Here is a 23433-nt window from a genome sequence, read left to right on the forward strand (position 1 = left end):
CAAGAAAGGTGTCTTAGTAATGTTTGCCATTAATAATTTGTTAACGCTCTGTAATGTCCTTCCATCTATTTTCGATACCTACAGTTAATAGAAGCATATTGAAAAGACCTATTCATGTGAGTATGTTAAAACCAATCATTGGGTATTAAAATGGGATGCTTTTTAAAGACCGAAAATACTTCTGATTTGGCTGTTCCTCTCTTAACATTAGTAGGATTTGGCAAGCAAAGGAAACAGAATTAAACACCTGTATCTTTAACATCAGCGAACTGCACCGCCTCTAGATGCAAGGTATTCCTAAGAAACCCTGCCATGAATTGCTTTCAGCATCCTGTCATGCACTGCCAGCACCACAGCGCCAGAGAGCCAGAACTGCACCCAAAAGTGCGTTGGAGTGGTAAAATGTGGCTTTGTAGCGGGAAACATCAGGGTAATTGGCGAGAGCAGAAATGATGTCTGCACTGGCAAGGTCAAAGACACCCCGTGTAAAACCACAGCCATGGACACAGACACGGACGCTGCTACAGGAAGGAGCGAGCGCTCACCAGCAGCTGCCCAGCATGAAAATTGGGATGGGGATTTCGGAGTGCTTCGTTTGGCATATTTGCATTTTGGAAGCAAAGATTCCTGCACACCCAGAGGAGAACCCAAATGGGAGGAGGAAGAAGACGGAGGGGGGGAGCAGTGTGCTGCTGTGCTCGGGCTAACTATGATCCCATTTTTCATGATCCAGAGAAGGTGGCAGAGCAGCTCACGCCGAGGAAGAGCGTGTGTCGCCTCAGATACTCTTATTTCCATGTCCCATTTTATAAAACCCAATTGCTAAATTTCATGTGCCTTGTCACAGCCACAAGGCAACCGAGCAGCAGTGGAGCCAACCTGCAGAGCAAGAACTGTGCTGGAACAGGTACTGTCACCTGGAAAAAAGCAGCTTCTTCAAATCCTTGGTCTATAGTCGTGGACATCTGCCACCATGGAGAAGTATTAGGAAAATGCCATTTGTCAGGCCAAAGTAAAAGCCACAAATCAAAGTTGGATTGTAGACATTCAAGGCTATCTTTAGCAAGAACGCAAATTGTTTGTGCATTTGATTTTTCCTTATCATCTCTTTCCAGTTCCAGCAAGCACCACGTACATAGAAAATGAGGACACTCTCACGGGCCAAGGCACTTTCCACAAGGGCAGGGATATTTCTCTCCGAGCGCTACTTGCTGTGCCAGGGGATCGCTCTTGTGCCATGTGAAGAGAAAATAATCCACAAAACTGTGCGTGTATCCGCAAGCGCACAACTGCTGGGGAAAGGCACCTCAGCAGCCACCTCCTTCTAGCCTTGAGGATTTCAGGAAGGCTCCAGTAGCAAATTTATCGCCATTATTAGTACAGAAACCCCAAGGCCAAATCCCTCCTCTTGCATGGGTGCAAGACCAAAAGGCAGGAGTTCCTGCCTCACAAATGCTGCAGTTTGTGGGAAACGGGTGTTGTTCTTTTTTAACTCAATTCCATGAGACTGCTGCTGCTGGAAGGCACTTGGGACCCCACTCCGGCTTAATTTGCATTTCTCTGAGAGAAAGTTTCACCTCTGCTGTGGTCAGAGTGGACTAAGATGGGTATCTGCAACTTCTTGGCAACCCATTGCCAACGCAACGTTGATCCTACAAGTCAGATCCAGCGTGAACAACTCAGTCTGGGGAAAGTAACCCAAAAAAGGACTGTATAAGAGATGCTTTAGCCTGGACATGTTGAAATATTGTCTTGCACAGGGCTGGAGTTCCTGTTCGGCTGTGAGGACTTCAGCTTTCATTCTTCTTCTTTTCCTCATTTCAGTGTGACGTTAGTTGCGATAATGCAGGACTTATTTTGCAATTTCATTTTCTGCCCATACATGAAATAGTATATAGTAGGCAAGGGAGAGAGAGGGAACAAGAGCTGTAAAATAATTGTGTTACAAAGCTCAGCACGGCTTACGCTATTGTGCCGTGTTCAACCAAACTCCATCCCAAAGGTGCATACGTTTCTCCAGACTATTTGAGGGGCTGGCAGCTGCTTCAGTACACTTACTCCTTCTTAGTTATTTTTTTTTCATCTTGTGGCTTTTAAAATTGATGAGAGGCTGAAGGCAAGAACTGATGCATTGTAGATGACAACAAAAGAGGCTCCATAAAATTGCTTTTGGCATCTCGTGTGCGTTCTGTCTACATCTTATAAATTACTGCTGCATTTCAGCGATAAAAATAGTTTTGTATTTGGAATTGATTACAGTGAGATAAAGCTCTAATAAAAAAAAAGTACCGATGCATAAATATTCTGAACATACAAGGGTAATTCGATTTGATAAAATAAAAGTATGGCTCTTAATTTCTTCCTTTTAAACAGAACACAAATACACACACACACACATACCACCGTGCAGATAGAACTTCGGCAGCTGTTTTGCTGAGGATTCCCAGAAACGGTTATGTGCCTCTTGCAACTCTTCTCTTCAGGCATTTTTATGGCAATCTCCGTATCACCGGCATTCCCATCACTGACGCCGGGTGACGTTGCCCCTGCAATCTGCGAGCCTTCAGCCCAGGCCACTGCCCTTTCTTCTAGGTGACAACATTGACTCCTTTCCTGTGCCCTTAAAGGTTATTTTATTAACTGGGCTATTTTTGTTTAGTTCATTCCTTAGCGCATCAACTCTGCAACTAGTGCTTTTGCCTTAACTGGAACTGCAGGATCAGCAGAGGGAGCTGATATATTATTTTCAGCAATCCTAATATAAATGGGAGCGTAATTTTATTTACACGAGAAAGAGGGAAATAGCGATTCATGTTTCAGTATGACCCAGACCAGCATGCTTTCCTCAAGCAAAATGCTATTTGGCTCAGCCTAATAAATTAAGGGTGAAAATTGGCTTTGCATCATGACAAATGCACAGCCCAATCATTAACCTTTGAAGAAATGCAAGGCTTAATTGCAAATAATAGTGAGCTGGCAGTGGAAGAGAGTTGGATCCAGGACCCGGTGAAAGACAGAGCAAAGCCCCACGTGCGTTTCCCAGCCGGTGCAGGGGCTGACAGCCGCACAAAACCCACTGCTCGCTGCAGTGACAGCGGGGCAAGGTGCTGAGCGAGCCCCTGGGCTCCCAACCCCAACAGCGCGGCGTCAGCCCCGAGACTCGCTCCCCCAGGCAATGCTGGGCTTGGAGGCTGTGTCCCTCAAACCCCCCCCGGCCCCACTGGATTTTGAGAGGGGCAGGAAGGCGGCTGCTCTGGTTGCACCAGCCCTGCCAGAGCCCCGGCGGGAGCGGGGGCTCGAGGCTTTGATGTGGGCTGGACGGGATGCGGACACGTCTGCTCCCGCCAGCCACGCCAGCCGAAGCGCAGAAAGAAAAACCAACGGCAGAAAGACCGACAGTACTTCTGTGGAGCAGCCTGAGCACTCCCGAGTTTTCAGTAACGTACGATGAACTGTTACAAGCAAGACGATCCTTAAAAACCTTCCGTATGAACAGCAAAAACAGCACAAAGTGTGTCCCCAACAGCTGGCAGTACTTCCACTGGGAAAATACAGGTAGACTGACAGCACGTTACTTTTAAATTTCATTTATTTATTTCTGTGTACATTTTTCTTAATTTGACTGACATACCATTGCTATAAAGATGCCCTGCTCTTTTAATATTTAATCCAAGACCACTAGTTCAAGTGTGGTTATGAAAAGTCACGGCAAACATATGACTGGAAAGAGGTGGTTGGTTTTGACTTCCAGGCAGTTGTTTGAAGCATTTCAGAGATGCACACAATATCCAGCAGAACACACGCACACACAGTGCCGAGTTTAACAAACACACACGCGCGCGCACACACACACACACATCTGGAAAACGGTTACAGTGGTTGAAGTTTCAAAAAGGTGTACTGTCCCCTTCTCTCAGCAGCAGTGATAAACCTTTGGATATCCTGAGAAATAAAACCAAAGCATAGTAAAGAAGATTAACTTATTCCATCAGCAAGGTCAGGGTTTGGTTTTTTTTTCAAGTTAAATATATTCTCCCAATCTAATTTTTTTTCTGGATGAAGAGAGCGGAGGGAAAGGATCTGGGGCAGTCGGGGTTAAAGAATACCAGTTCAATTGTTCCACCAATATCCTTAATCCAGTACAACACGGATCCTAAAAGCATCTGGTTAAAACAACAACATTAAATAAAAGCCTGTCTAACATTACGCACGTGGTCCTGCTGTCAGTCTCCTACTATTTATCATCTTCCTAGTACGAGGAACGGCTTTGAGATGAATGAAGAGAACACGGGTTAAGAGAAGTGTTTCAGACGGAGCGGCCGTGGAGCCACACGCGTGGGCAGCTGGGCGACCACTGAAGCACTCTGGAGGGCAGGGGGGACCCTCTGAACTTTGCAATATCTGACTGACTCCAGTGTGAAATTTCGCCCGCTTGCAGACAGAAAGAGGAGCTCGGAGCGATGGTTTGTCACGGCGTGGGGTGGCACTGCCTCCTTGCCACTGGCTCTGCCCCGCTACAGACCCTGGGCAAAGCCTGAGGGGACCGTGACCAGCACTGACAAGAACCCGGGTGCCATCTCACAAGGAGGACAGCGCTTCATTTCTTTTAAACGTATCACTAGTAAGTGTTCCCAAGAACTGGCCAAGGCAGGGAGGGTACTTCTCAGAGCCTCCTATCTCTGGACCAACCCACCCTCCCCCAGAGTTGTGATGCGGGGTCTTGCTTTAGGATGTGGGCAGTTTTGAACCTGATGAGGACGGAGTTTCCTCAACAAGGCTAAAAATCAAAAGTCGCTCATATTGCATTGTCCTGCCTTTTCATCTAACGCTACCTTTTCCATTCCTGCCCTCGATGGGAACCCCAGTGCTTTTCCTGCCAAGGCGCGGAGCTCCCGGGAGCTGCCCTGTGCCACGTGCTCCCTGGCTGCCAGAGGGGTTGTGTGAGGTTACGGGCTGCGAAGGAGCCATGAGCGCTGCGGAGGAAACAGGCCAGCAAAGACTTAAGACAACAAAAAACAAACACGAAGCAATTAAAAGAAGGATGGGAGATGTGGTCTGATGTACTTTTGCCAAGAAATAAATATTTTACGTTGCCTTTTTTAAAAACACTCGCATTGTGTTTTTTAGATCTCCAAAATGGTAGACTTATTCACTCCACCCACCCATGCACAACACGTGCGCGCACACACACACATCCTAATGCACATACGTTTCCAGCTTTGCGGAGCTACTGGATTTTCTTTGAGACAAGTTTCTTGTGCCTTTTGACAATTTACTTTGAGACAAGTTATTTGCAAGGAGGCAAAGTTCATGCATGGCTTTGACAGCTCCACTTTCTCATAAATGGTATTTGAAAAGCAGAAAGCAAACGAGGGCCAAAGCTCCATTTAAAGTTCACCTCAGATGCCTGAAAAGCATTTATACCCACATCCTTCTGAGGTCCCTGCTTTATGAACCTCTAATGAATTCCACATTCTGCTACCCAACATTTCTTATACATAGGGGGAAGAAAAAACAAACCAGAAAACCAATGCAAGCTGTTTGAAAACAGATGCACCACAGCATTCTTTATCAGAGAGGCTGGGGAGGCCTTGGAGGCAGCAGAGCCGCAGCAAGGCACCTTTGCAAAGAGGGGAAGGGGAATAAAAAGAACAAAAAACTGGTTTTGAGCCCCCCAGTCCTGCTTGTGTAACACCGGTCACGCTGTGGGATTTCCCCTCAACGTCTCTTACAGAGCAAGAAGCAGCCGTTCGTTAGCTGTTCCATCATTTCTGGAGGCCAAATGTCCTCCATACCCAGAGGAGACATTTGGCCAGAGGGTGCCTGGTGGCCCTCAGCCCCGCTTCAAAGCAATCCTGGCAACCCCAGCTCTCACTGGCTCAATGGCTGAAGGAAAACTCCGTGTAGATTTGATACAGAAAAGCCTGGCATGAGACTTGGACAAACCAAGTCCATCACAAACCAGATTTTCAGGTCATTTTTTATCGTTTTCTCAGAACTACAGGGCGCTTTTGGTTAACGATGATGTGGCACAGAGCGTGTTCACCAGTTGAACCGAACCCTGACGCTAGTCAATCCCCTCTTGCAGGATCAATTACAACTCAACTGGTGCTTTTCCTATTAAAAACAAAAGAGTGGGCAGGTTTATTCAGAAACCCCCAAGACATTTAAAGAAAATTCAAAAAATGCCATTTTTAAAAAAAGATTCCTTGCGGCCATCTCTAATTCTAGAGCAAACCAGGTCACTAAAGGAAAATCTAAATTCCTATAAATATAATTCAAAATAATAGTTAACCATGTACTGCCATTCGCCATCCCAGCTGTGAGGAGATACTACAGTGATCTCGTATGGCTCGAGGGCAGGCTGGGAGATGCCTTCAGCACATCTTGGATAGTACCAGAAATGGATAAATAATAAATAATAAGAACATGAGAAGGAATAATCAGCCTTCCACATGTGAGGAAAAGCAGAGACTTTCACAGTTATAAAACAAATGATGTTACTGTAAAAAAAATAATCCTAAAGGACTAAATCCTAAAAATAAGGACTTGCATTACAGCAGGTTGGAAAGCCGCCTCTTTTCTGACATGTTTGAAACACACCGGTACTTTCCTGTGCCCTCTTCAACACCAGCAGACCACTGGGAAGTGGTTGCTTTTCCATTGCGCTCATATCTTTTTTATTTTTTCTAGCTGAAAGTATGTAGAAATATCCTTGTTACAAATTTACCACCTTCTCAAGAACAAGCAGATTTTGCACCATAAGACAGAAACTCTAGAAATTTCATATATTTTGGTGCTAAACATGGATCTTTGCCAATAAAATCGTAATTCCCTAAATTGAAGACTTCGGGCATTTTTAGACAGCTATTTTTTTCTACGAGAAATGACAAGATTTACTCCAACACACTTCCAGTTTGCAAGAAACTACATCCATCAGCTTTCCCCCAACATATTGCTATTAAAAAATCAACGCAAAATTCCAACTCTTTTGTATGTTGTGACTATTCCCAGCAGCCCCGCTGGCGCGGTGACAGCTGTCACCCAGCACAATCCGCTCGATTCACAATTACGGAGGAGACAAAATGGTGGCAGAGCTCTGGAAATTCACTTCATACCTAGATGGTAGAGGAAATGTTTGCAGCCAAATCCTGGTTTTGGCAATACCGTATTTTGAACCAGGCTTTTTTTCTGCCTGTAGAGCCCCAGTCTGCCAGAAGCCCACCAAACGGTACGGTCCATGCTATTAGATATTTATGCAAGACTCAACTAAATCTGGGCTAAATGTGGACAGAGAGCTCTGCAGCTGCACCTGTATATGTGAAAATTTGATCCTGACTTAACAGCTATGCCAGAGACTGTAATTTATCTTTAAATACACCTTTTTGGCTCTTACGAGGCACTTAATCTACATCTCTTCACTCTGGCTGCGTAAATCAAGGACACCTGGCCCTTCCTGACTTTTCACAGTATCCGTCCTGAAAAAAAACATACAACGGGGATGAGAAATACCAAAGGCTTTCAGATATTGTTCCTGGACACTCTGAGATGGCTGAGGGTTCTTTAGTAGAGGAAAAAAACAAGCTGTGGCAGGACCCGATACCTCCATTGCACCACGCCTGGGGAAACTGTATCTACCTATGTTTTTGGAAGCCGTGGCACGCTTGCCGCCAGACTGCTCTTTCCAGCCATCAGACGTTGGCTGCCTCTTACTCTAGCACTTATCTCCATCTGCCTTCTGCCGCAATTTGGTTCACACCCTTGCGTGACGGGTCACGGTGTTTTGGAAAGACCATGGTCTCATCTCTTATTTTCTCGAAAAGAATAATAATCCGGGGTAAAACCTGACTGAATTGGGATAAACCCTGAGCTGGCCTGAATTTTTCCTTTAAGAGAAACCAAACAGAAACTTTCCTGATTGGTTCAGTAATAGTTGGGGTGTGTTTACTCTTTATTTAAAAATTACACTATTTTGAGTTTCCTGGATTTAGCTGGGCCCAAAAGCGAAAGTAACATATCAAAATACCCTGAAATAAACTTCTAGAAGGGTTTTCAGGTCTGGCTAAAACCACACAGCTTTGGAAATTGCCGGAAGACGTCTGATCTTTTGAGATTTCCATCTCTATTTCCAGAGCGTTTAAGGCGCTTCCAAGCTTTTCCCGGCTTATCCTCGCGGTACCTCGCAGCTGCTGGACTTTTGCCCCATCGTTTAGACAAACCCAAGAGCCTTTCGAGGAAGGAAACGCGGCCAGTCCTGCAGCCCGGCTGCCGGCAAGAGCGAGCCACCTTGGAGCGAGCCTGCTGCAACTCCAGGGCTGCTCCACATCCAGGAAGGGATTTGTAATGTGAAGGAGAAGCTGTCGCTTTGGCTGGATACCTGCAGGGCAGCAAGGCTCTGGCTGCAGCTTCCCGCGAAGCAGGCACCGGATAACAGACAGGCAGCTCCTTCCTCTCCCAAAGCGCTCGGCGGAGAGCTGGCTGGACGCCCCTCTCCCTTTGCCTTCCCTCTGACCAACCGCCTAGAAAAAAGGCTGTTAGTAAAATCCCAGACAGCAAAATACAAAATATAAAGGTGACTGAGACGTAAGGTGTCGATGGAGGCAAAGAGCTTTCTAGCAACGCAGGAGCGCACTAAAGGAGGCCGTGTAATAAACGTCATGCGGCCAAAATTGTTCCCGGCGGAACAGCACTGGCCGGCTGCATGGGCCCCTGAAGAATTCATTTATTCCTGTGGCCTGTAAATTAGGTATTTCCACCATTAGGCTAGTTAAAGACCACCATAAAATGTTTACCCTCCTCTTTCTCAGCTACAGAGGCCTTCCCCGTGCTCTCCCCATCGTTTAAGTCCGACCCCTGTATCTCACTGACGAGCTCAGCAGGAGAAGCAGCAATGCACAAGACCACGTAGCAGGCAACAAGCATCAGCTCGCTTGCAGTTTTTCCCTGTGGGTTTCTTTTGCGTTTCAGATTTTGTTTCTCTTGCTGGAAGTGGGGATGCAGTGCCAATCTGGGACTTGTAAGCAAACCCACTACCTTCAAATCCGGGCCTGAAGAAGTACGTGGCAGGAGAAAGAGGAGACAGGCTGCTCTCACCTACTCAATCGAGTCTGGCTGTCTCTTTTGCCCTCTCTTTTTGCTCAAGCCTTCCCCATCAACTCCAGACCTTCCTTGGCAGAGTGGATTGACACCAGCCACCTAAGAGAGGACTCACTTTGTCCCTATGCCATTAAAACCACCCCTGCAGTTTACTGCACTTTCTTTATAGTCCTCTTCATTTATACAGCACGTGAACCTGTGTCCAGACCTTTGGCACCACCACCTCCTAGCTGTGTCTAAACGCATCTGCAAACGCATAAAAGCTGAGATTCAGTTGAGCTTTTTCTGGCCCTCTTTATCAACAAAATCAACTGCTTCTATGGTGTGGGGTTATGAGAAGGAGCAGCGTCCTTTCAACCTGCAACACAGCTGCCTACCGCACAGAAAGCATCTCTTCCAGCCACAGTCCAGAGCGAATCGCACTGCACTGCAGAGCTCTGGCCTGCCAGAGCACACGTCAAATTTCATACTATCCATCTGCTCCAGTAAAGGCTGAGTTGAAATATTAATTAGGAGATCTGATCCCTTCTCACCAGAAACAATCTGGATTTTATAGCTCAGCCAGAGGCCAGCGAAGCAGACAAAGCTCTGTGATACATCCTTTGCTGCTGGTTAACGGCTTTCAAGGAAACAACCAACTTGGGGGAAGGACACAGACTGTAAAACACGTGGACATCTGGTCTGTTTTGTCCACCCTTCATCTCCCCCATGCTCAACCCCCACCTCCTGAGTGCATGTTCAGAACAGAGAGAGACGACTCCTCTAACATAAACAGCTATAATATGGCAATAAAGATTAATGAGTAAAACTTGCCATTTTATGTATAATCCGTGGGGATTTACAATCATTAATCTTTATTAGTGTGTAATAACTGTTTAGACATTAAGGACAGATTCTCAGCTGGACAAAACTGGCCTTATTCCAGCCAAGCCAATGGAGCAATGCCAGTTTACACCCTCCATGACCCCAGCTCTAAATGAGACCCATCCCCATCTGTAGGAATCGTATCACTAGCAGTATTTCCCCAACAGCAGGGGCAGACTGTGAAGGCAACTATTTGTCTTTCTCTGTATCCGAAAAAGAGAGCTGCATGTGTCCAGGAAGCTCAACAATAGACATGTCAATAAACATGAGGAAATTCAATGAAAAAGCAACAGCAACAAAAGGAACCCCAAGGAGCAGGGAAGTGGATGATTTTTGAGGCAAGACTATAAGATCTGGTTTGGCAGGAGTGTAACTAAGAGGGATGTAGCAATCTTTGGCATGTGAAAGAGTGAAAGCACCAAGACAGGCTCCCAGAGTTCCTCTAAGAGGAACAAGATGGAAGAGAAAAAAAAGAGCATCTTGGCTGACTTTTCTGAGAGAGGAGTTTGGGTTTTGTTTTTAATAAAAAGAGGTCTATTAAACAAGGGAGCTGGTGGGAAACTTGTCTGAACTACATCAGACCAGCCACTAAAGCAACGCTGCATTGGCCGAGCAGGATTTCCTCTTCCAAAATGTCTAGGAAAGAAGGGAAATGTGCAGGTACATGCTTACCTTGCAGCAAACATGGAGGAATCCCAGCTAAGGCTGTCCATGCCAGTGTCTTTGTCTTTGGCGGCAGGCACTGCTCCGCTGCACGGGCGAAGGGCCAGGCAGCCCCTTCCCACCAAGACAAGGTGCAGGTAGCACCCACCCCACAGGCGCACGGCCACCTCCCGCTGCACCTGCTGAACAACCCGGAGCTCAACTGCAGGTCTTTTTTTTAGAGCTTTTTCTGAGCATTGACCCACCAACTGCCTCCTCCATCCCAGAAGGAAGGCCAGCTGCCTCCAGCAATGGTGTTCCCACCTCTTTAAAAGTCAGAAGTGCCTCCTTCCTCACCAGTAAACCCAACAAAAGTCAGGAAAAATGCAGAAATACAGTACATAGATACCTGTGTAAAGTATTGTACACCTGGAAAAACTCCAGAAAAGATGGGCATTTCACCCACTGCAGCAGCACGAACCTGGTGTTTAAAACCAGTAACCAGCAAATGCCCCCCAACTCCTCCTTCAGGTTTAAGAGACCAGTGAGGACCCCAAAAATAGCTTTCCTGCCACACTGACACTTCAAGAGCTTTATGATGGCAAGGCCTCAAGCGTCCAGGAGGCTGCAGGAACACCAAGAGCTGTATGGTGGAGGAGAAAAAGAGGATGAACATCATGCCCTGGTGGTCCCCCACTGCCCGCGACGCATCTTTCACGCAGCCCAAAACCACTGCCTGTGGCAGAGTGCAGTGGCCCTCCCTGCCTCGCAAATGCCTGGAATTAATTCACGGAGCTGGTCCAGGTCACAGCTCCGTGCTGAGCTCGGAACAGCTTTTCTCTCCTCCCCACTCCCTGGTGTGTTTCTGGTTTGTTTCAGGGTCTACGGCACAAGACCTGCTACTTTCGCAGTTTAAAAATCCCAGTTCAGAACAATCTAACAGGCTGCTGAGAATCCTATGCAGTCTGCAAACAAAAGAGCTTTTTGAAGAACAGCTTTAAGCCTCAACACCTTGGCTGTTCAGGGGCCACGGCTGTTGGGAAAGGCTTAACGTCCCAGGGACCATGCCTGTCCTAGGCAACCCTGTGCTCATGTTACAGCCAAGCAAAGTTCTGAGCACTGACCAAAGGCTTTTCATCTTCACAGAGGTTACAATCAAATGAAAGAGAAAAGAGTCTGATTTTCATCTTGTAGCCCAGCATGTTTTCAGAGCTTTTAAGCACACAGGAGTCCCTGGCCCTCCTCCTTGCACCGAAGCCATCAGCTCATGCTTCTCTCTAAGAAAATCCTGGTGCAGGCCAAGCTTTCTGTCCACATGTGCCACGAGGGATGCAGAGACAGACAGACAGACAGACAGACAGACGGACAGCCTCCACATTTCTCTCCTGCCATACCTACCTTCCGCAGTGCTGATCACTCCGATCACTGTTTTCATTCACACTGGCCATACGGATTCACACTTTGGGCTGACGCAAATGACTTTTAAAGGAACAAATCATAGAGAATGAGGAGGGAAGTGAAGTGATTTGTTGCATGCCCTATTGTAATGTCATTAAAACAAAGGGATTAGACGGCCCAAGCACTCCAAGAGCAAAAAGCATAAAAGAAAGCACTCAGCATGTAGTGTCGAGGCATGTAGGAATCCTTTTAGAGGGTTACTAGTTGCAGACAACACTGACATTAATTTTCTATTGGAAAACGCTGGTGACATTAATATCTGCTATTAATACTGAACTTTGACAGTATCTCATAAATTCAACCTGTCAATTACAATGGCACTGAAATAAAGGTGCTCTGAGGTCAAGGAGATGTGGTGTCCAAATGAGACTTATATTCCAGGAGGAAAGCGGCAAAAACAATCTTTAACAAAAGCATCAGATCCATATGTAGGAAAACCAAAGGGTGGTTTTAAATGTCATGTTTTTCAAAGCGAGAATTGATGCTGGAACCAAGTCTATAAACTGGCTGGCTGGACTTTTAGCTGCAGCTGAGGACAATCAATCAAAACAGCTCTGTGACTCTGAGAAAGTGAGAGAGAGAAAACACACACATACACCATGGAATATGAGAGGGCAGATTATGAGCCATGCGAGGCCTCTTAAAATTACACTGCGAAGTAAAACATCCTTGTGTTTCATCCACAACAAAATGTAACCTGAAAGGTTCCCCTCGACACAACGCGGAATACAGAGTTTATCGTTACTGAGGGCTGGGCAGGCTTGTGAAATGCGGGCTGAGGAAGGGGAAACTCTTCCTAAAGTCTGCACGACCCACAAGCTCTTTGCAGCAACGAAACCCCCTGCAAACCCTCCTCAAGCCACCCTGCTCTGCAGCCGACGGGCACAAGGATCAACAAATCCCCATGCGCAATGTTTCCCTACCTCTTTCGATCCTGGCCCCAGGGCAGAGCTACACAATTTGGGGTTCACAGCCACTTCTGCAGGCACTGCCAGCCACAGCTGTGGTGGTGATGGTGGCAGCCCAGGCACTGGTGGTTTCTACATGCACCTCTTCAAAGTGGTCGGCATGTCCCTAGCACAAGATGTACCACTGTTTGGGAACCCCTGTTCTAAATACTGCCTTCCCCATCAGCCGTTCCAAGGGATCGCTTCCCAAACAGATGCTCAGGCTAGTCCAGAAGCCCAACCTGCACCAACAAAGACTAGAGTCACTAAACTGGGAGAGAAAAGATTGGATCCCAGGCTGAATTACATCCTGCACAACTTAAATATTGCGGAGCAAGGCATGCTTCTAGTTGGGATTTGACTCTGAGAGTCAAAGCGATGCAACGGATGAGGAAGGGAAGCATGTGGAGGAGCACAAGGCACATGTGCACGCTCCGGCGCAGCTGCATGCACAGGCATTCTCCTTTGCGGGGCCGGGGGAAGGAGGCACGGGCAAAAGCAAAGGACCCCATAGCCAAGTGAGGCAGCTATGCAGGTTTGGCTCAGTCAAACCAGCGTCAATCTGGAGCCAGTGGCCTTGCTCCAGACTCACAGCAACACCTTGCAGTGCACGGTGTCCTCTTTCTCTAGACAGTAACCATGTTACCTAAAAGCAGCGTGATCTGCCGTCTTCCTCTCCCACCCTGGCAGGCCCCGCACTCCTGCCCTTGGCTAGCAGCTTTTCTCTGAGGACCCTGCCAACAGCAACGAGCTCCTGGTACGGGTGGGCTGTGGTTTCCCTGCGTGGTTTCCAGGCTGCAGCTCTGGTGGGGGACACCTGCAGCCCATGCTGGAGCCCAGTGCTCCTGGCTGCCTTCAGCATCCCGACCAGAGCTGGACACGGCCCAAACCGCATGCCGGCACAGGCTCCAGGGGAGCTCGCTAGCACTCCCAAAGTCTGTGGGCAAGCACAGAGGGATTGCTGCCGAGGCAGTGCCGAGAGCCCTGGAAACTCACACTGAGATATCCCATTTTTCCCAGATGTCATGCTATGCAGACTGTTATCCTTTCTCATCTGGAGAAGGAAAGAGGAACTCCCTTTTAGACCCAAAGCAGCTCATCCCCAGTCCAAGAGAGCCCCAGACGCTGCAATGCTGCTGGGCTCGCGGGCAGGTGGGGACTGACCACTGCAGCCTCCTCCTGATCTTTGTGCAACTTATCTGACAATCTACTGCCCTCTGGGGCTTTTGTCCCAGACACTAAACTAGAAATCTATTCCCACTCCAGACCTCATTACCCGCCCGATATAGCAGAGTAAGTCAGTGGGACACAGGGCAGGGGCCTTCCCCAGGCAGGAGCTGGCAGTGCCCACAGGCGGCAGGCTGGCCGGGACACGCCGGCCGGACTCGAAGCGTGGTGTCCGGAGAAGGGGCGACCTCGCAGGATGCTGTGGCCTCCCTCCCTTACAGTGATGCTTCCTCGCACACTGAGAAAGCAGCTCGAGTAGCTGAGCTGAGATCCTTGTTTATAAATTCTTTTTATGATGCACATTAAATATTTTCCACAACACAGACACTTCTTCTCGTCTTTCTCTTTTCCTTTGACACCGTTTCCCCAGCAAAGCCCTACAACTATTGCTTGCTGTGGCCTCATTTAGCATCATCATCGTCACCACGCATTCATCCTCATATAAAACAGAAATCTATTCCATCAAGCACTTAACATAAATATTAAAATAATGGAAGGGACAAAATATAAATCTACATACAACTTCATGACTACCATAGCACCTATTACCATGACAAAGCAAATTCTGGTTCACGGGGAAGGGAAAGGGGATGAGGACAAAGTTAGGAAGAGGGACTTCGACTGTCATTAAATATGTAAATCACTCTTTTAAATTTTTTTTTGTTTTGTTTTTGTTTTAAGGTTACCAACCTTATTAAAATTCATTTCACTAACCAGCTCGTTCTATGTCACTATGGATACCAAAGAACCCTTTTAAAAACTTCAGCGAGGCAGGGGTTTCTCGGAATAAAAACAAAACAAAACAAAACACGGCGACTTTCTGTTGGTGCTTTCATGACAAGTCCTGCCACGCGCCCCTCCCCTGCACCCACCAGTCCACAGAAGGGCAATTCATTTACAAGTCCAGTTCTCAGTCTCCCAGGATGAGTTTGACAAAAGAGGCGACGTCTGTCTCTTTGGATTCGTGCAGGGTGAAGAAAGGATGTTGCTGGGAAAGAAAAGAGAGAACAAATAGAAAAATTTATTATTCACAATGCTAAGGACCAAACTGAGAACCTTTTCAGACGATCTTCTAGGCAGTGAAAAGGATTTTGTCGCTATCATCATAATATTGGGCTTTGCATGTTTTGCAGCTGAGGCAAGTCAGGGAGCCCCAGGGGCCACTTCACGAAGGCTGCGGATTTGTGCTGCCCTCTTGGATTCCCTCTAAACCCTGCCCTGGCTGGGCTGCTCTCGAAGCAAGGGAAAGTATTAAAAAACACTGCCTCCATCTCTAGCACATCGTGCCCTTTGGCACACGCTGGCTCGCCGCTCTGCGGTGCCCGGGGAGGAGACGTGCTCCTCCTGAGACGGTGGTTACCCACCCCGCCGCACGCCAGCTCCAACGGGAGCAAGGAAAACCTTGCAGGAAGGCTGACTGCAGTGTGTTTTCCCTCAGCTTCCTGCTTTATCTGTGTATTTACCCTCTGGTGACTTTTGAGTCTCATTTCTTCCCTGCAATTGCTCATACTCCCAGCAGGAGATGGCTACTTTACCCCTAACCACCGCAAAGAGGAAAGCCATCCCGGCTGGAAAGCCATCCGCAGCTGTATGTTTAACTACTTAATCGTGACCAACATGGGAAGACATCCTGCCAGAAAATCTTGCCTACATTTCAGCACAAACAGAAAAATATGTGTAAGGAGAAAAAAACACAACCAAATGCCCCCAGACAGCAAGAGCAAAGCCCCTCTCTGCTTGTACCAGTGACTCAGTTTTCTACCAGGGGCTGCAACACATCAACTGAGATCAGCCAACTTCCACCTGAATTCACCAACAACTGTCTGACACCCACTGGCCTGGCAGTTAATTGTATTTATTTGTATGAAGGGTGTCACAGAGAACCAAAAGGCAGCTGGGGCCCTGCGGGGCTCACAGGTGACCTCCGCTCTGTGCAAAATGCAGGCTGGGGGAGCTTGGTTTGATTCCCGGCCCCCTCATTTCAAGCCAGGTTTTTAAAGACAATTTGGGGTTTCCAGGGTTTTTCAAAGCTGCCCCTCAACTCAGTCTCCGAGCATTGCCCATTTCAATGATCTTTAATGGCAGTGGCCAACTGGAGGGAGAAGAGCAAAGAAAAGAGACTTTCCAAGGTGGGCTTGAGTGGAAAGTTATCCAGTGAATAAAAAGCGGCAGTTCTGAGCAGCCGGGAAGCAACCCAAAGACACACCAGCAAGGAAGAGGAAGCACAATTATGTGGGAAACAGAGCTGAAATGGGTTGAGGCAAGGATCCAGATATAATTTAAGGTCTCCCTGGGTCAGACAGTCATGGGAATTGAAGTGTCCTGAATAACTCTCGGTGAGATGGCCCAAATGGCCTGCTGTGTTATTATCCCAGTGTGATGCCACTGCTTTCACATCCCAGCTAAATCGCACCCAAAGCAGAGCTACTGCAGCCTGGAAGCACCCGCAAGCGTGACATGGGCAGCAGTGGTGGCCTCCAGCCCCGTCTATCACTGAACCCAACCCCTTTGCAATGACTGAGTCTGGTTATAGCACAAAACAGCCCGTGCCAGGTGGGATGTGCTCCATGCAATGCGCAGACCACCGGTCCTGCAGTAGTTTCATGCTCCACTTCACCTGGGGAAGTGGGTTTTAAAATGAAATTAAGCATCCGTATCAGTTTTCCTGATGCTCAAGATAGCACAGAGTCATATTTTCCATGAGAAACCTCAATTCCACAGGAAAGCAAGGGAGCAGTCTTGGTCTACATGACAAGTCCAATCCAGTACCGCAACTTAATGCCATAAGAGAGAGAGGAGGGAGAAAAAAAACCCAACAAAACAGCAACCCTCAACCACAGGACCTCACAACATTCATGTCAGCCATAAAATACCACAGCATTGAGATACTCTGGAGAGGTGATCCAAGAACCTAATTCAATAGAAATGCACTCGCTTGCCAATGGGTATTAATGCTGCAACAGACGGAGCTGCTCTGGTGAACCTTTTTGATAAAAGGCCATTTGGCAAACTTCAGAATTTCACTTTAAATATATACGTATTTATCCAATAATAAAAAAAAAAAAAAAAGAAAAAAAAAAGCCATAAACCTCAGGCCTCCCTTTGTTTGAAACCAGTATTTGGGCAAACTGTGTATAAATCAGATCTATATATAGTCTAATTGCATTACAGGGTCCAGCAAGAAATGGCACAGGAATTATTCATTGCTTACAACTCAGGTTCAAAAGGTACATGGATTTCCAGCATGTCTTGCAGCTAGAGAGCACTTTAAACCCTGGCACCTTCACACCACAGAGGTCCTAACGCTTCCAAGCAGGCAGCGTGAGGCAGCACTGAGGCTGACTCCTGGATGGCATAAAGCAAGTCCTACAAGTTATGGCGCAGGAGATACCAATGCCTGAGGAAATTCTCCAGCAGTTTCTACCCTTAACCCAGAAGATCTTGCCAGTGACACCGGACAGGGGTGGGCACGGAGGGACGGGCAAGCATTTGGGTCAGGATCTTCAGAAATAACAAAGTTAGGCACCTTCCTGCCTTTAGCAAGCTGTGAATCAGGTGAGAATAAAAAAGGGATTAGATGCTCATGGGAGTGAAACACTGACTTCCTAAGCTCACCTGCTTTTTGCTGGCTATTTGGAGCACCGGGATCAATACCAGAAAGTCAAGAGAGACAGAAGCCATGAAGCTGTGGAGCCCTAGCAGAAATATCTCACCACAGACCCTGTTCTCGCCAGCTCTAGCCCAGAGCTCTGGCCGAGTATACACCAGTGTCTGCACTGCTGGGAGTTCCTCACCAGATAACTGCATCTGACCTCAAAGCTCTGCACTGCCTTGCATTTCACTCCTCGTAAGCCTTTATCAGCATTTTCTTCCTTAGTTAATTCCTCTGTCCTAGACATGCTCACAGCAAACAGTCTCTAAGCAGCAGATGAAATTCAATAACCGGAATTATTAGTCACAGAGTTGTCTCTGTCCTTAACATCCAGAAATTACTCTGTCCAAAAAGTCTCCTCTCCAAGTCACCATGACAGTAAAGGCTTACAGACCGCTCAGCTCCTGCAGCCCATGTGGAGCATCCACAGTGCATGCATTTCACCAAGGTGTCTGAAGCCACCACACAAACCCAAGAAGATGATTTTATTCTCACTAACAGCTTCATTCTTCTGCCTTAGCAAATTTGTTAACTGCTTTTACATATTTTTCACCTTGATCTGACTGGAATAGCACCTAAACGACATTTCAAAGGGCATCTCTGATTTGCAGTCACCCTTCCAAGACCCTGAAGAGCCATGATTCTCACATCTGTTATGAAAATAGAGATGCTAAGTATCCCAAATCTCCAGTCAGTATTGGAAACCCTGTCCTCGGCACCTCATTGTAACCCATCTCAGCTCTGAACCAACACACTGCTTAAAGCAGGCACACTCACCATAAGCTCTGGGTATGTTGGCCGTTCTTTGGAATTCTTCTTCAAGCTTAAATGAAAAAAAAAAGAAGAAAAAATTTAAAAGTTATATTCTGTATGCAATTTAAGCAAGGCTATAAAATCATACCATGACAGAAGCAAGGTTTCAAGTCCCCGTAGAGTAAGTTCAACAACTCATCCGTATGTTAAGCTTAGGTCTTGAGGACACCTACAGCCAACACAGCCTGCAGATGGGCCCCATATGGTACAGAGTGCCAGGTACACATGAGTCCAGTGAGCTCAGTCAAGGTCAAACAAGAGATCTGGAGACACCATATATACCAGTCAACACCCTGCCTGTTGCTGGGGGCCAGGTACAATTGGTTTTTTGGGTACTATCCAGTAGGCCAGCGACCAAGGGAATGGATACAGCCTCCAACCTCTGATTGGGAGCAGGGACCGGGTGGTTCTGAAGCACGTGTACAACTATTTGTTTATCACCATGCTGTTATCAGCGGGGACGGTTACATGGGACATCCTTTTTTTCTCCTCTCCTACAACAGATGGCTCTGGAGGGTTGTAGCTGGAAGTTATTTCGGTTTCCCTCCAGCAGAAAATAGCTTTTAAAAGACAGGACGTAATCTCTACTCACTTCCTGACAGTGTATTTAGGGGAAAGACACTTGGAGCAACTTGAAAAGATCTTCGCACACGTACACGTCGGTGGCGGGGAAAAGGTGTCACACTGAGCAAAACAAAAGTGAGAACCTCGGCGATGATAAGTCGCTCCTCTGCTGGGATTTGACGGAGCCCAGAGGAAGCGGAGGACACACACTGAATAGATATTTCCTGCTTGCTGTGTGTAGCGGGCTCATGTTTAGTGTCATGTTGTGAATGAACAGAGGAACCTAGTAACGATACGTGCCAATATTGACGACCTGAAGGTACGGGATGTGTCACATCCTCTGAGCTCAAAAGCAGCCCAAGCTGAGATGCTAAGGTGAATTTGAAGGTTAGGTGTGTCCAGAAGCAGGATTTGGGTATAATCCTCCTAATTTAGACTCTCTACAAACAAAAACCTTGTTCCCAGGTTACTAATACCAGGAAATCTGGTGACAAGTTACTGAAATCAATGTAAATCTTCAGGAATTAAGAGCCATATTTGGATCTGATCCTGACTCAGACATCCCAGGGGCTACAGGTAATCAGACTTTCGCTGCCCGAGGCAGCAGATGGTGTGATTCACTCTGTGACCTGAATCTGAGAAAGGCCTAAGCCAGGGCAGTCTCAATACACCGAACTGATGTGACCTGGTTCGGTGTCAGAAGAAATTCTCAGACTCCAACAGCACAAAACTAGTACAACCTGCAGCCAAAGCTCACTTTTCCAAGTCCATGCCACTCCACTGGCAAAGAGAGGAACTGCCATGTGCTCCCCAAAGCAGGAGTTCTAAAGACCTGAGTGCTGCTCAGCAGGGTCACTCTTCTCACTGCAACCATCATGAACGGCTGTGGATACCTTACTCCCACATCAGCCCACAGCTAGAGCTGCAAGACGTCGTGCTCGCAAAAGCAGAATATTCAGTGGGGAACAACAGCCTGCCTGGCACAAACAGGCAACTTTGCAATAACAAGTAGCGAGCCAGCAGCATGGGAGAAAGGCAGCCAGTCCAAAATCTCAGCGTGGGCCTTGCAAAAATGGTGGGCATTTTGTGAGAGGGTTTTTCCAAGCCAGCTCCCACCTCTGATAGACACAGAACAGTGTGGGCACGGGCAGGTATTCCCCAGCACAGGTCGGTAGAGGCGTGCAGCTGAATCACAAAGACCTCAAAAACATGTTTGAACAAGACTCCGAAGAATCTGAGTGTTGGTACTTAAAGTCCCCGGGCAGGAGTGTCTGATAATCCCCTTCCTGGGTCACAACAGAGCCGGCCGGGCTCCAGGCCCTGACGCTGGCAGCTCGGGAACAGTCTCACATTTCTGTATTTGTCGATCTGCCGTCCTTTCTTGGCTACCACGCAAACCCACCATCCACCTGCCAAGTTGGCAAGCGGCGGATGGCACTGCAGCGCCTGGAAAATAAAAACGCCTCCCAGGCGGTTTCCAGGGAAGCTGGAGGGAGAAGCAGTCAGGAGCCGCGGGGCCGCCGCCAGCTCTCTTTGAACCATACGCTGAGGGCAGCTGCGAGTCTCCTCGGGCGCGGGGAGAGCCTGCGCTTTTATGCAGCTCTCGCAACCTCCAGACAGCGCGCATCTGCTCCAACCCTTTTCCTACACCACAGCCAAACTCTCCCACTGCTTCCAGCTCCGAGTCACATGGAAAGCAGCACAGCAGCCGGAGGGCCCCGGTAGCAGGACAGCCGCCGAGGGGGGCCATCGCGGGGTGAACTCTGCATCCTCCCTCCCCTCAGAGCCGCGTCTCCCCCGGGAGCGTGAGGCAGGAGGAGGCAGCCATGAGGGGACGTGAGGGCCTGGCGGAGCTGCCTGCCTGCACCTGCCCATGCTGCAGGCCCGGCCATGGACACCCTGTGCTGTTGATGTGGGGATGGAGAAAGCTTCCTAAATCCCTTCCTCCTGTGTGTCCCCCCAAAATGACTAAGCTTGTTCCTCGCCACCTCAAGCGGGAAAGACCCCCACAGCTGCCATCATCAAAGGGTGTGCCTTGCCTGCACAGCGCCAGGCCCCAGCCCAGCCCTCATGGCTCCATGAAGCCATGAAGGCCCAAAAAGGGAATGTTTTGTTCAAAAATTTGGGTTGTACCCCAAAGAATTTGGGTTGTACCCCAGAGAATTTGAGTTGTATCCCTGCACCTGTGGGGATGCAGGAGGCTGCTGGTGCCTGCCCCCCTCAGCCTCCCCACAGCATGGCAGAGGCGAGCAGGGCCGGGATGAGCGGGACCAGGGCAAGTGGGGCCGAGGGAGTATTTTACCATTGCGAGGTAAAATCGACAAACTCCGCCGAGAATTTCTCTGCCGGGAGCTGCGGCGACGGCTCCTCCACCACCTGCTTGAGCTGCTGGAAGGGCGTCCCCCAGGAGTCGTAGGGAAAGCGCAGGATGGCCAGCTCGATCTGGGGAGACAGAGCCCGCGCCTCAAGCACTGGGGGGCTGACACCCCACGGCTCACCCTCCCGCCCCACAGATTTCAGATTCCTCTGTGCCCACCCAAGCGTTTGTTTTTTGAGGCCCCGAATAAATAAGCGGCATTTCCTCACCCCACCTGGCCACGACGTCTTGCTTCACCTCCCCCAGCAAAAGGGACAGGCCTGAGAAGACCCACCAGTCTCCACACTCAGTCCTCTGTTACCCTCGTGTTAGACAGTGCTTGGGAAAGGTTAGAAGTTAAAAAACAACCCCATGTTGCAAAGGGTAACTGTGCTATAAAACAACTCTGTGAGCAGATGGATTCTCCCTAAACGTTGTGTGGGAGAAGCCACACATCCCTCCTCTTCTGAGGGGGACTTTGCTAATTGCTGAGTGCTCGGAGTATTTTTTTTTCATGCTTGAAATCCAACCTCCTTCAAGGCGACAGACGTGCGGTGCCGGACGCCCTCGCCTTAGCCCATGCTGCCATCTCCCGGCAGCCCACGGCCACCGCAGCGGGGTGGTCCCCACCAGGCTGGCACCCCACCAACGCCTCTGAAGACAGCAAGGAGTTGACAAAGCAGCTCCATCCTCCTTCCCTTCAACCCTGTGGCATGCTCCCCGCTACCTTCAGACCTATATTCCCATTCCTATCCCACCACCTTCCCAGGGAACCAGTGTCAGGGGGTCTATGGGGAGGAAAATGAATCCACGAGCAACTCTCAACCCTCCCGGCATCGCTGCGAGACCTCAGGTCACCCTACCATTGTGATCCCCAGGCTCCAGATGTCGGATTTGACGCTGTACCCCTTCTGGTTCAGCTCCGGGTTAATTCTTTCCGGCTGTGAACAGAGACAAAGGCGGTTGAGGAACAGGGATCACCCCAGTGCAATGCCCACACCCAGGGCTCACTGACCTCAAAGGGGTCTTCCATGGTGGCAGGCCAGGACCACTTAGCCCAGTGGCTTGCTGCCTTGGTTGTCATGGGGCCAGATCTGGTCCCACACCCTTGCCAGCAAAGGCAAGCAGTGAAATGGGTCATCAGAAGCAGATGGTACCACCACAAAGGATTGGGGTGGTGGAGCTGACCCAGCACATCTGGCACGTAATGGGTCACAAGCTCCAATTCTCCAGGGCCGTTTTCACCCTGTGCAAGTGCTCCACAGAGAGTGAATCCTGAACAGCAGCTCCTGGGAGGAGTCTGAAGGACCCACTCCCTGGGGACTGTTTTTCCTCCCAGATGGAAAGTACTATTGTCCCCACAGGGCAAACAGCAAAAATGCAACACGGTGCAATTGCAGAGCCTTCCCCAAGGTCACCGGGAGATGATAAGGCAGCAGGAAGCTGTGCCCAGGAGATCTAATCTGACCCATGAGATCCATCTCCCCTCTCTGCCCCTTTACGAGTAACTTCAGGGATACGTCTTCCAAAACAAGTCCCCAGGACACATGCCGGAGGCTGATCCTTCCCCCTTTAGGATGACCTGACGCCCAGGCTCATGTTCCTCTGGCTGTCCTGCAGCGGCTTTCACACGCAGCTTCTCTGCAGCTCAACTTACAGCCATGTAGGGTTTGCATCCTGCATCCATGGTTTTAGCAACCGAGTCAACGAGGTAACCGCTAATTCCAAAATCGCACATTTTCACCTGCCCCTGCGTATTGATCAACACGTTAGAGGGCTTTACATCTGCAAGAAGGAACACATACCACAGTCAC

At 48.6% G+C, this 23433-nt stretch overlaps 1 protein-coding gene across 1 annotated transcript in view; it reads right to left on the bottom strand.

Moving 5' to 3' along the window:
* Positions 1–14696: 14696 nt before the first annotated feature.
* MAP2K6 (mitogen-activated protein kinase kinase 6) overlaps positions 14697–23433 on the bottom strand; it is a 43743-nt gene continuing 35006 nt past the window's right edge. Inside the window, exons 8-12 of the mRNA XM_074607881.1 lie at positions 23277–23404; positions 22483–22560; positions 21566–21705; positions 18664–18709; positions 14697–15222 (exon numbers count right to left, since the gene is read on the bottom strand). Of these exons, the coding sequence (XP_074463982.1) occupies positions 15145–15222; positions 18664–18709; positions 21566–21705; positions 22483–22560; positions 23277–23404 (470 nt within the window). The 3' untranslated portion in view covers positions 14697–15144. The remainder of the gene's footprint in view (positions 15223–18663; positions 18710–21565; positions 21706–22482; positions 22561–23276; positions 23405–23433) is intronic.

This window comes from Larus michahellis, chromosome 14 (assembly GCF_964199755.1).
Source record: "Larus michahellis chromosome 14, bLarMic1.1, whole genome shotgun sequence".
In the NCBI taxonomy this organism is placed as follows: Eukaryota; Metazoa; Chordata; class Aves; order Charadriiformes; family Laridae; genus Larus; species Larus michahellis.